The sequence below is a fragment of the Panthera onca genome, chromosome C1, assembly GCF_046562875.1.
Source record: "Panthera onca isolate mPanOnc1 chromosome C1, mPanOnc1 haplotype 2, whole genome shotgun sequence".
NCBI classification, from domain to species: domain Eukaryota; kingdom Metazoa; phylum Chordata; class Mammalia; order Carnivora; family Felidae; genus Panthera; species Panthera onca.
In genome coordinates, this window is record NC_138346.1 from 39,384,944 (window position 1) to 39,397,773 (window position 12,830).

The 12,830-nt window shown below is 40.1% G+C and overlaps 1 protein-coding gene across 5 annotated transcripts in view; it reads left to right on the forward strand.

The window, feature by feature from the left end:
- The window catches only part of HECW2 (HECT, C2 and WW domain containing E3 ubiquitin protein ligase 2), a 371,931-nt gene that overhangs the window by 334,996 nt on the left and 24,105 nt on the right, over positions 1–12,830 (forward strand). For all 5 annotated transcript variants that reach the window (XM_060622749.3, XM_060622748.3, XM_078451061.2 and 2 more), the window contains 5 exons: positions 3,224–3,376; positions 5,153–5,251; positions 8,577–8,706; positions 9,720–9,866; positions 10,514–10,628. In XM_060622749.3, coding sequence (XP_060478732.1) covers positions 3,224–3,376; positions 5,153–5,251; positions 8,577–8,706; positions 9,720–9,866; positions 10,514–10,628 — 644 coding nt within the window. The remainder of the gene's footprint in view (positions 1–3,223; positions 3,377–5,152; positions 5,252–8,576; positions 8,707–9,719; positions 9,867–10,513; positions 10,629–12,830) is intronic.

Consider the following 12,830-nt stretch of genomic DNA (forward strand, 5'->3'; position numbering starts at 1 on the left):
CTATAAGCCCATTTTTCTTAAACCAGTTGTCTCTTTGTAAGAAAACCGTCTTATAAAACTGGCTCACGTTTCAGTTGTCTGTGGCCCTTCATGTGCCTCAATTGTGTCTGAAAGGCCCTTCAGGTCAGGGACCACTGCAGACCACAGTCTCACACTTAGTAGTTGTGACTATTCTTAAGGTTACGTATACCCTAGGGTACTATAGTCATTATTTCCTTGAAGAGATCTTCACTAAACATGAAGATTTATAGTAAGCCAGGTATTTTAATAAAGGAGCATTTTCCTCTTCCTTTCTTTGATCTTCCATTGGCCAAGTTTCTGTGAAGGCCAGATAGTAAATATTTTAGGCTTTGCAGGCCATACATTTCTTGTTGTACTTACTCAGTTCTGCCACTATAGTGGGAAAGCAGCCACAGATAACATGTCAGCAAATGTGCATGGCTGTGTTCCAATAAAACTTTATTTACAAAGCTAGAGGATGGGCCAGATTTGACCCTCAGGCCATAATTTGCTAACCCCTGCTTTATAAGCAACATTTTTATTAGTCTTGATAACATTTAAAATGTACTGACCGGTAGGCTGTAAGGAGTAATGAGCATTAAATGTGGGGTCAGGAAACCTGTGCCAAGGCCTAGAGTTGCCCCTGCAGCTTTCATTTGATCCAAGTCAGTGATGTCCTTCAGCCTGAGTCTTCTCTTCAGTAAAATGAGGGGATGGACAAAATGACTTCTAAGATGCCTTTGATTGGCATTCTCTATTTCTGGAAAGACACAAGGATCTGATGATGAAATTCACCATCAATAGGAAATTTAAAGGGACATTTGCATCCACAAGGATCTGGGTAGACTGGAATGTGGACCATGTTTCACAAAGTGAAATTTAGTAGGAAGAAGTATAAAGTCTAGTACTTAGGTCCTAAAAAGATACAGCGACATGCAGACAGGAGGGGAGAGTCTTGGGATAAAGCAGCACAGGTGAAAGGTTTGAGTTGATGACTAGCACATTATGAATCAACAAAGTAAAGCGGCTGTCCCACGAGGAAAGATGGCTTTAAGCTGCATTAGCAAGAAGAGTGTCCAGGAAGAGAGGACAAGGGCTCTTTCTAAGCTCTGTGCTGACAAGACCACACCTGAAGTATTGTTATCAGTATTAGACACCACCCCTTAGGTCAGACTTTGACACCCTGGAGAGTGTCCAGAGCACAGGACCAGGGTGGCAAGGGAATTCCCAGCCCTTTCCTTCAGAGGAGATTGAAAGACGTGGCCATGTTCAAGAGTGGGGGAGGACGCAGAGAGCCAGGGCTACCAAAACTGCTACACTTAAGAGTTCCTATAGAAAATTACTTCTTGAAAGATTTTATATCTTTACATCTAGGTTAGTACTGAAAATATAATAGGCACTCAAATATTTGTTGAAAAAAAGCCTAAGTATGTGAAGAGCATTCAAGTAGAAGAAGTATTCTACTTGTTCTCGGTGGCGTCAGAGGCCAGGAGTAGGACCGAGGGAGGAAGCCACAGGCAACTGCTGCGGTCTTAGCATGTGGAGAGGTAGTCTGCGTCATTGTGCCTGGGAGGCAGCCCAGGTGCTGCTTTGGGAGTCCCCATGGTAATCTTAGCACAGTCTCACCAATGCTGGTGGTCACCTGGTAGCCACAATTATATTCAGCTGCCTCGAGACAGCTGCGTCATGTCACCTTAAGGCCTCTCGGGTTCTGAGAGCGTGTGTTATGTTTGCATTTTTCTGCACACATAGGTTTCCTGTCTACACTCGTATTTCCCAAAGTGCAGTGAGGACTGGAGATGTATGAGATGATTTTAGCTATTACACAAACTGACATTTTTTAAATATTTACATATTTCTTTTAATGTGTATTAGAAAAAAATAAAGCTGGCACATCATAATTTCATAAATATTATGTAAGACATAATACAGGCTACATTAGAAAAGCAAGAGAATTTAAAGTTGATAATGAAACGTGGTAAGCACACTTAACAGTACCTATATATTCAGATATGGCAAAAGTTGACAAAGTAGTATGTGAATAGCTGAAGTACGTTCTAAGTAAATTCTATTAAACTCTCAACGAAGAGCTATAAAAGCCATTTTATTTTGCTTACAAGTATCCCATCTCTTTCTTCCACCTATAACAAGGTAATTTTTCTCTGTCACACAATCCCATCACTGGAAAAGACTCAGATGATTTTCCTTTTTCATTAAAAAAAAAAAAATGCAGTAATGCCGATGGAGAAAATTCCGGAAGAGAAAAAAAGTAGAGTGAACAAAAGAAATCTTACAGAATCCCACCACCCAGCTTCCCGTTCCCCTCCAGCATTCCCTCCTTTCTTTGAACCCTTGTGTAAACTTGTCATCGTGGGATAGATGTGCTTTATATTTTTCATTTTAAATTTAGCATATCAAATCACTCTATTACAAACTCCTCTTTGCTGCATTTTTTGCTCTCAGCATTCTTGGCCACTTGTCATTCCTCAAAGCTAACGCAATTGCTTCTCATGCGTCTCCTTCACCCTGATGTCTTTCTAAGTAAAATGGAATTTACACTGTAGTTCAGGTGCTAGAGTTTCAGCCTCTTCTCTGGATACCTTCGTTTAGGAAGCTTTAGACACCCTCATTTTACTTGTCTATAATTTTCCTTGGTGTTTTATAATTTAAAGTTTTCACTCGAACCCTGTCATTCTATTTTTTGGGCCTCTGATCTCCCTAGGGGGTCTTGTATCTGTACTCTCCTATCACCAGTTCAGGAAAGTCTCTTTCTTCTCCCATTTCAAAATGTTTCAGAAATCCATAAGGACTCCATGTCCCATGGATGTAGGTAGCTGATACTCTCTGGTTTTACTCTGTTTAAGTATTTCCCAATGTACTCCCTTTCTCCATAACTCCATTCCAGACATTGAAAACATTTACTTTTTTATATGTGTGTATATATGCAACCAAATTATTGGCATATTGCCTGTTTTATCCGTTATCTGATGTGTAGCTTTAGCCTTATATATGCCTCATACAAATGCCCATTCCACTATTCTGGGTCAAGACATGGATAAGATTGGGACTCATGATCATTCATTTTATTCTGATAGTCCAGACATGCGGGCAATTAGACTTGTAATGACTGTTCTATAGAAAGCTGAGCTCTGTAGAAAATGTGCCCAATATATAGAAAAAAATAAGAATAACTGGTTATTCTTTCTGTGGAATTTTTCTAAAGGCTGGATTACAGTGGACCTTCCAGAGAGTTTTTCTTCCTCGTATCCAGAGAACTCTTTAACCCATATTATGGCTTATTTGAATATTCAGCCAACGACACATACACAGTACAAATAAGTCCCATGTCTGCTTTTGTAGACAATCACCATGAATGGTAAGTACTTTTTCCTCAACACTTTTTTTCACTTGATTTTCTGTGAGAGTATTTTTTATAGGAACCCCTATTTCTTTTAACACTTTTTTCCTTGGAGAAAATCATATTTTCAGTTTCATTTGACTCTTATTTTTGTTGTCAAATTTAAATATGCAGGCAGTCTCCAAGCTAGGGATAGATTATATTCCACACTTGATCATAGCCAAAAGACCGAGAAGTAATATATTCCAAAAGACCAATTTTAAGTGAGTTGGGTAGAATTCAAAAGGTTTTTTTTCTCCCATTGAAAGAAGGTTCCAGATGATGTTAGGTTCCCAGCAAAATCACTAGATTCTGCTCTGCACCTTTGGGCATCTCTGAGCTCTGAGATGGAGTGGGAGAAGGTCCTGGCCCAGAGGTCGGGCAGCTGCTAGAGCAGCCCTTGGGGAAGTGGCCAACACTGGGGGTGGGGCAGAGCAGCTGGGGTGCTGGCTGAGGGTGATGATGGCATTCTAGTAAGAGGGAGGGAGGGTGCGGTGCCCTGGAAGAACCGATAGTAGAAGAGAACCTGGCAGAAGGACGCGGGCTCAGAGTCTCAGCAGTGGCGCTTACCCTATTAGCTATTGAAATTTGTAGCCAGGGACTGCTCCTTTCCTATTTTTCCACATAAAATCATCAGGGAAAACTGGTATAGGATTCCTCTCTGGGGATTACTTTTTCTGAAAATCCTGAATTGCACTCTTTCCAAATGTCCTTACATACCTTTTTAATCCCTGCGTTTATACACTTTAAATACTCCATAACCCCTATTTGCTCGTTCCTCTTTATTTATAGTAACAACAACAAAAAAGAAGTAAGTAAGACTCATGGAAAAATTCTCTTTGAGTCATGAAGGTTAATATTGGTGGGTGGAGGGCATTAAGTTTGAGGACTTATTCTTCAAATTAACTCCATTTAGTTACAATTTGGAGTCCTCTTAACTGTAGCTATTACAGTTGTGCTACCTTAGGTGGAAATAAAGAAAACAAAGCTGCTGGACATTCATCTTAAAATGGCTGTCTAATACTAAAATCACAGATGGACTGTATGGACTTCAGTGTGGATGTACACTTTTGGATCCCTTTCTGAAAGAGAAAATAAGTGTACATCTCAGCAAATCCAATCATGACTGATGTATTTAGTAAAGTTTCCAAAGTGATTCAGAATAGGATTGAGCCTTGAAATTTTAGAGAACAGAATGTCCCATGAGGAAACTCCCCCAAAGGTCCACATGCATAATTCTTGGATCGTGACAATTACCATCCGGAGTGCAGTTTGAGAGAGACCAGGTATAGGAACTTTCTCACTTTGAGATTGGGCTTTTCCTCAAGAGGGGATTGCTAGTGGGTTTGTATTAGAGAAATTCTGCTAATATTCTTGCAAGCAAACTAGAAGGGGACAGCATTTCCCCCACCACCGCTGGTCTCAGTCTGTCATCTCTGAGAAATGGCTTGGGGAAATTTCACTGACATGCTCATGGGGAATTCGTGTTGACCATGTGGGGTGCTACATGGTAGACATTGTTAACATGAGGTGAAGGAATTACTAACAGAGTGAAACAGATTTTTTTCAAGTAAATGTGAATATTTGCCTAATGAAGACACAGGCTACAATGCACACAAACTCTCACGGACCCAGTAAACGATCAGTCCTGGACAAACTTAGATGATTAGAGCTGAAAGGCTTTCTAGAAGTCAGATAGAACAATTTAGAAACTGCTTCATGATGTGTAAGCTGTCTTGTGCTTTTTCTTCACAGGTTCCGATTCAGTGGTAGGATTCTTGGTCTTGCGCTAATACACCAGTATTTGTTGGACGCTTTCTTCACACGGCCCTTTTATAAAGCTCTTCTCAGAATGTAAGAGTATTTTTGTTGCTTGTGCAATTAATATGTCAGAATGTAATATTTCTTTTATTAAAAAAGGGCCTTTTGTCAGTGTCATGCTTAGATGTCTGAAGCTAAAACAGTTTCAAATATGGTCACTATGTTTTCCCCAACCCTGTATTTCTGTCTTGCCCCTAAAGTCTTAGTTTTGCTTTGTTCTAGAAAATTTATTCTCATTTGTTGCAACACATGTTTCTTCAAAACAATTGTACTTCAAATACAGCACTGGAATTCCTGTGGTATTAATGCCGATTATTAATAGAATAGTTGTGGGTTAGTCTTGGTGACTCACAGCCCCCTATCCTTTATGAGAAGCATTTTATATATTGCTTAATGCAGACTTCAACTGCTTACTCTTGGTCCAAGTTTTCATTCTCCTTTTGTTTTGTTTTTGTCTTATTTTTTGTTTGTTTGCTGGAGGTGGGCAGTCCCTTATTTTTCTTGAGACTTCCCTATATGCAAGATAGTAATTTATTATGGCAGATGAGAATTCAGCATTCACAGAACTTTTTCTTCATTGTTGCCACAATGAAAGATTGCAATTATTGTAAAATGTAGAGCAAACAGTTTCTGTCCTGTAATCAGTAGTCATTTACAAGGCTAAACAGGAGAAGGCAACTGTCTGGTGGGGTAGTAGCTCAAACTTGCAAGGAGAAAGCACAGAATGATTGCTGGGTTCTGTCCAGCTTATTCCCTGACAGAGGCCTTGTGCCTGCTTTCTGTAAAATGGAAGCCTAGACTTCAAATGAAAAGCAAGCGTTTCTAATGGGCTCTTAAGAGGGTCAGTAGGAAGACTTTTTGCTTTCCTCCCTTTTGGTGTCTGGGCAGATGAAACCCTGGGCAACTGGGCACTGTCCATTTGCCTCTCGGGTTCCCCTTGTCCGATTTGCACCTTCCCATTTCATTGCCTTTTCTCATCTTCTCCTATAAGCTTCCTAAAAGAGTGGTCTGTGCTGATGTGCCCTCAACACACTTTAGCCTGGCTTCCTTGCCACCAGTAACCCTTAGAAGCTTTTAAAGAATATCCTGTAGTCCTCATCTTACTGTATCATCCTATTGCTTTTGATACTGTTGACCACTCCCACCCCGAACCCCACCCACTTACTTTGTGTCTTTCCTCCACTGGTGTCCCTGACACTATTCTCTCCCAGTTCCCCTTTTATTTTTATGTCTCCTTCATGGGCTTCTCCTCTGACTTCCCCTTAAATTTCGGTGTTCCTGGAGCTTCCATTCTTGCCTCTCCCCCCTCCTGCTTTTCTCTCTCTATGTGCTGTCATGGCGAAATGTCTACACCTGTCTCTTCTCCTACTGGCTCACATCTGCACCCTTAGTCTTAATCTTTGAGTTAGAGGCTCATGTGGTCAACATTCCACTGAGTGTCTCCACGTGCATGTCTCCTAGGCATCTCAAAATCAACATGGTGACCACTAAACTCCTCAATTTCCTCAACCTAAAAGTGTACCTTCTCCCATGTGCCTAGTCACAGTCCATGGTGCCAGGATTCTCAGGTCACTGGTCAGAAACCGGGAGTCACCCTCACACAGGGATGGCAGGTACACAGCACAGATTCTACTCTTCCCTACCACCCATTCCACTGCCATGCTGTGGTTCACAAATCATTTATCATACTTTTCCCCACTGAATTCATTTTGGCCTCAGGAATTTTTTCAACTTATAGTCCTCAAGACTGGCAGTTAATCAGAGCTGGCTTGCAACATGAGTTCATTTGCTACCCCTATTTTGATAGCCTTCTTTATACCCCTGATGATACCATTTACTAATGCTCATGTTTACCTCTTAAATAATTCTTAAATTCATCTTCTCCTGTCCACCCTTAATAGCTGTGCTCTTAAAATAAAACTCTTATCTTATTTTGGCCAGATTACTGTAGTGGTCTACTAATTGCCTCCACCATCTGATGAGAACCACTCCTCTCCCCACCCCCATCTTAAGTAATCCTCTATACTACAATCTCCAGAGAACTATTTAAAATCGCATCTCACATCTGATCATGTCATTTCCTGTCCTAAAATATTTCAGTAGTTCCGAAGCACCATGCTCCTTAGAATGATATTCAAGGCCTGGTCCCAGCTACCTTCCTAGCCTTCTCTGGATGTTATGTCTTGTGGTTAACTCTCTGATACTACCAGTATGCTTGAGTATTTTGCATATTCCATGGCCTTGTGCTTTTTTGTTAATGTTGTTCTCTCCTCCCTTTCTTTTCCCCCTTCTCCTTCTTTTCATCCATTTCCCTTTACTTCTCTATCTTTTAAACAGCCTCCAAATTTTGATGTAGGTATTACCTACGCCAAAAGACTTTCCTGAATCTCCAGGTTGAAGTCCCGCATTCTTGCTATGAGAGGTCCCTGTATCTACCTTATCGTTGTTTTTAATTGGAGTGTAACATTCATGTAAGAAATACACAAATTTTAAGTGTTACCCAGCCTAGGCTATCATCATCACCTTATATTAATTGACCTATTTGTGTGCCTGTCTCCCCAAGTAGACCATTAGCCCCTGAGGGCAGTAACTGTTTATCAAGTAGCTGTTAAGATGTCTGGCACATCCTTGATGCCTAATAAATGTTTATACTGAACCAAACAAAATGACCTCTGAAATTGGGCTGATGGGGGGAAAATTCAAAACAACAAAAGCAAATCAGTTGTTACCACCTTAAAACTGGGCTATATAACAGTAACTCCATTGTATGCAGATCCTCTCTCCACAATGAAAAAAGAGGAAAGAAGTATGGAAAACTATTATAATTGTAGAGAGATTCCATAGCTTACTGTTTTCAGAAACCTGGAAAGAACAAGAACCATGAAGAAAAAGGAGATGTATGTGAATGTGGATCACTCAGTCTAGTCTTTGAAAAAAATAACAAAGTTAAAGTACAGTATAGAAACACACCAAAAATATCTAATTATGAGAACAGTGTTTTAAGGTGGTATAACATAGCCAAAAGAATATGGGACTCAGGCTGTGAACACCTGAGTTCCAGTTCCTGCTCTGGCATTAGTCGTGAATGACTAGGCAAATGGCAGCCACTCGGACAGGCTGGTTGGTTTAAGGCATTTTATATATCCAGGATTTTTACATCGTATAGCGTATTTTTTTTTTTTTTTTTTTTTTTTATTTAGCTGCTTTGGTTACTGAGTTTGACTGAGAACATTCCAGAAATCACTGCCTATTTTGTTGACCTTGTTCTTGTCTTCAATTCTTAGTTTCTTTCCTGTGTCTGTGGGGTTTTCCTAACAGTCATCCCTACATATCTGCTTCTATCTGTTTATCATCTTAGTCTGTGTGACCTGAGTGATCTAGAATACCTTGATGAAGAGTTCCACCAGAGCCTGCAGTGGATGAAAGACAATGATATCCATGACATCCTGGACCTGACATTCACTGTGAATGAAGAAGTTTTTGGGCAGGTCTGTGTATGTGAATCCCCGGTGACTTAGCGTGGTAATTAAAGGCTGTTGGTTGATGAAGAATTAATTCGTATGCGTACTCATTTGTGGCTTGTTGGGTGGTTTCAACCCCCGTTTATATACAGTTATAATAATTTTGGCTACAAAGATTATTTTAATACCAACAGCAGAGTAGGATGGTCTAATTTACAGATTGTGGTAACTATTAGTGTGTTATAAGCAATCTTCTTTTTATTTCCAACTAAAATATCCACATAAAATTTTAGAATTGCCTTGTATAAAATACAGCTTTTCAAAGTCCATGCTACCCCAGAGTTGAATATTAAATTATTTAATTGGCATTTGTACTTAACTCTCATTCATGTTTAAGAGCGGAAAATGTTTTGAAGCTGAGGGATGAAATAATGTTTTGGTGAAGGTTTGAAAACATGGTCGTTGGTTAAAAACATTTCTTTCAAAAATTATATACTGTTTCATAAGTAATATTCTTATTTACACATTTATGTTTGGCTGGTCTTCTGTATTTCGTGTTTTGGAAAAGAAGTTCTCAATGTAACATTCACTTAAATGTAATTCTGCTTCCTTAAGGCAAATCTTTACTTAAATATTGGCTTTTGGTATGTAGTTGATTCTGAACCCTAATGGAATTTGCGAAAATATGTTTTTGCCAAACATTCCAATAGCAGTGGGGCAGAACCTGGAGCTAATTTATTTTCATTTAAAAGACTTACTAGTTTAGTCAGGATTTAAAATTTAACTTCCAGCACTCACAATATATAGATTTTTAACCACTGAGGCTTTTAGACATCAGCTCAATGCCTAGTTTTTACTGAGCACCAGTGTGTGCGTGGGCTCCATATTGCACCTCCCCCCACTGCTGTGGAAACCCCCCTCCCGCCCTGGCCAGGGCAAAGACAGGTAGCTGGGTGATTTCGGCTCATTGGTAGCAGTGTTCTTCTAACATCAAGAGTATTTCTTTATGTTCAGTGTTTTGTTTTGTTTTTTAATCTCAGATTACCGAACGAGAATTAAAACCAGGGGGTGCCAATATCCCGGTCACAGAGAAGAACAAGAAGGAGTACATCGAGAGGATGGTGAAATGGCGGATTGAGAGGGGTGTTGTTCAGCAAACAGAGAGTTTAGTGCGTGGCTTCTATGAGGTAAAGACAATCAGAGGGAGTGGGGTTTTGCAGGCTGCTATCTATGATACCACAGTTCATCTTCTGGTGCTTTATTTGTGTGCTATGTTTCCATTTTTCTTTTGTTATATTTATTATTGCACTTTCAATTTAAAAACTCCAATATATTTTGTATGGGTTTCAAGAACACAAAAAAGCTCCATGCCCCCTTACAAGAGATCTTTGAAATAAAATGATGAATTCAAGTAGCATTTCATGACTTAATGACCACTAATAACAGTGAAGTCATACATCTTACTCATGCTTTGATATGGGTGATCACGTCTCATGCTTGCTATGTGAAGTGATTGTATCTTAGGGTTTGAATGAGTTGTTACAAATACTCCATGTGACTTCCTTTGGAGGAGCACTAGATCTTTTTAAAAGAGAAAAACAAACTGGATTTATCAGTGGTCAGTTTTAAAATGAAAATTCTGTTGAGGAGAAGCTCATCCATCTTGTCTTAAAAATATATTTGTCGAGAGCATTGCATTCTTCAGAGTGCCTACACAGAGCACTTCCGTCCTATTCCTAAAATTCCTTGTGCCCTCCTTTTCTGATGAGGCTTAATTATAGCTGAGATTTCTCCTGACTCGCAAGCCATGCCCTGCATTCTTTTTACTCCACAGGTGGTGGATGCCAGGCTGGTGTCTGTTTTTGATGCAAGAGAACTGGAACTCGTCATCGCGGGCACAGCTGAGATCGACCTGAGTGACTGGAGAAACAACACAGAATACAGAGGAGGTGAAATGTGATTTAGAGATGGCTGAACTTTTACGTTTCATATTAAGGGGAAGCAAATGGTTAGCCTGAATGCCAGCCTGAATCCAGGACAGGCAAGGCACTCTGTATTATAATCATAGGTTTGCCACAGTCTCCTCTGAGACCTTGGGCAAGGTACATTCCCTTCTTTTCCTAGTTACCTCATCCATCAAGTGGAGGAAGGACTGTTTACACACCATCTGAGGATGTCATAACTGTTAATTGTTGGTGAAGAAATGTGACCATAAGAACACTAATTAATTGTTTTATGGTGTTGTTAGTGAAGCACCTAGGAACTCACATCCACCTGGTCAAACTCCACCTCTTCTCCCTCCATTCTAAAACTTGAAGCGACACACCCTCTAAGCTTCCCAATAGAGCAAAGGCAGTTTTTCTGCGTTTCACTGAACTACCTACCAGTCGTAATTCACGGTTGAAACACATAAATGGAATAAGACCTGGTTCTCAAAATTCAAGAAGCTTATTGAACAGGCCCTTCTAAACTCAAGCATGAAGTTCAACTGAAAAGGAAACTACTGCAAGATTAGTTAAAACCTGCATCGTATGACAGTTCACCGCCTGGGAAGCTTTAGAAGTGGCATTTCTGTAGATCACTATAAATTGTCCATTAGCAGTTGGGACTGAAGCCATTGAAATCTCATCACTGAGTCAATAGACTTTGAAAGGGACCTGATGGTGGTCCAGAGTTAAAGTTTTATCCCATAATTTTAAGCAAAGAGAGAATACCTTTTCTGAAATTTATTGCAGTGTGATAGTCTTCAGAAAGTCATGACAAATAGCAGTTGCTTTTTGTTGTGATTTTGGCTTTTGGTTTTTAACTCGGAATGTAAGGTTAGCAGCAGTTCTGAACTTGGAGAGTAAAAACTACAAACTTTAAGTCACTGAATTAACCACTTAGCAGAATATACTGAGAGCTGAACATCTCTATCTTCAGTTATCTGTAAACGGAGACAAAGATTAAAAAAAATTTTTTTAAGTTTGGAGTAAAAAAAAAAAAATAACCTTAACATTTGCTGAATTGCTTTTGTTCTTGCCTGTTCGTGGCTCTTCCAGCTCATCGCTGTTGCCGTGGGCTGGCCGTGCGTGCCCATTTTCTCTGAAAGGCGGTATTGGATTGCAGTCTCTCTTGCTGCTATTTCTGAAACCCAATTGCTACGATGCATCTTTTCCCACTGGCCCCATGTGTAACCCATATGTGGCCTTGGTTATTGTAACTTTGTTAACCAAGCTCTTTTTACTACCTAGAACACAATTTTCTCCAGCATGCTACATAACTTAAAAATCTTACCATAAATGCCATTAGCTCTTCCTCCCCCCACCCCCACTGGCAGATTCTAATAGCAACACTGTTAATCAGATCAGCCATATTCATCTTTACGGCAGATTCTAATAGCAACACTGTTAATCAGATCAGCCATATTCATCTTTACGTATTGTAAGCTTTATTCACTGTGTATGTCTACTCAAGTCCCTATTTCCATGGTTATTGTAAATCTTTCCAAGTGAAATGCTTGGGAAGAGAGTGCTCCGGGTGGGGAGGCAGAGAGATGGTGAGATACCCAGCTGTTTGCTGACCCAACTAGCTGGCACTGGATGAAGAGGCAACTCTGCTACCTGCCATGTGGTCATTAGGCAGCTGTTTGTAGAGAATATGAAGAGACACTTCAGAAGGTTTGGCACAAACAGCAAAGGAGAAGCAGACAGGGGCCTGATTCGTAAGATCAGAAGAGCTATAAAGAGCCACTGTGCTTATTTTATAGATGAGACAACGATTTGCTCAGCACCAAATAGCTAGTTTCTGCCAAATGGACATGGAGCCTGTATAACACCATGTCCGGTATAAATATATTTACCTTTCACTTGGATCCCTTTCTTGTCCAAAGGGCACTAAGCATCACTGATCAAATGGTAAACGCTAAGGCAAAATTTCCCCCAAATTCTACAACCACTCTAACCTGTGAGCAAAAATTCAAATTCAAATCGTTTTTTACCCACCTTGTATGTTGGACTTACTTGTGCTGACTCGGAATGAGAGTGGCTTTGTGTACCTCGAGCACGTGAGTTAATTGGTTTGAATCACCAATTGTACCTTAATCTTCTCTCAACTTAATTTTTCTCCGATGAAAGATTTTGGGATCCACACGTACTGCCTTAATCCTCCCA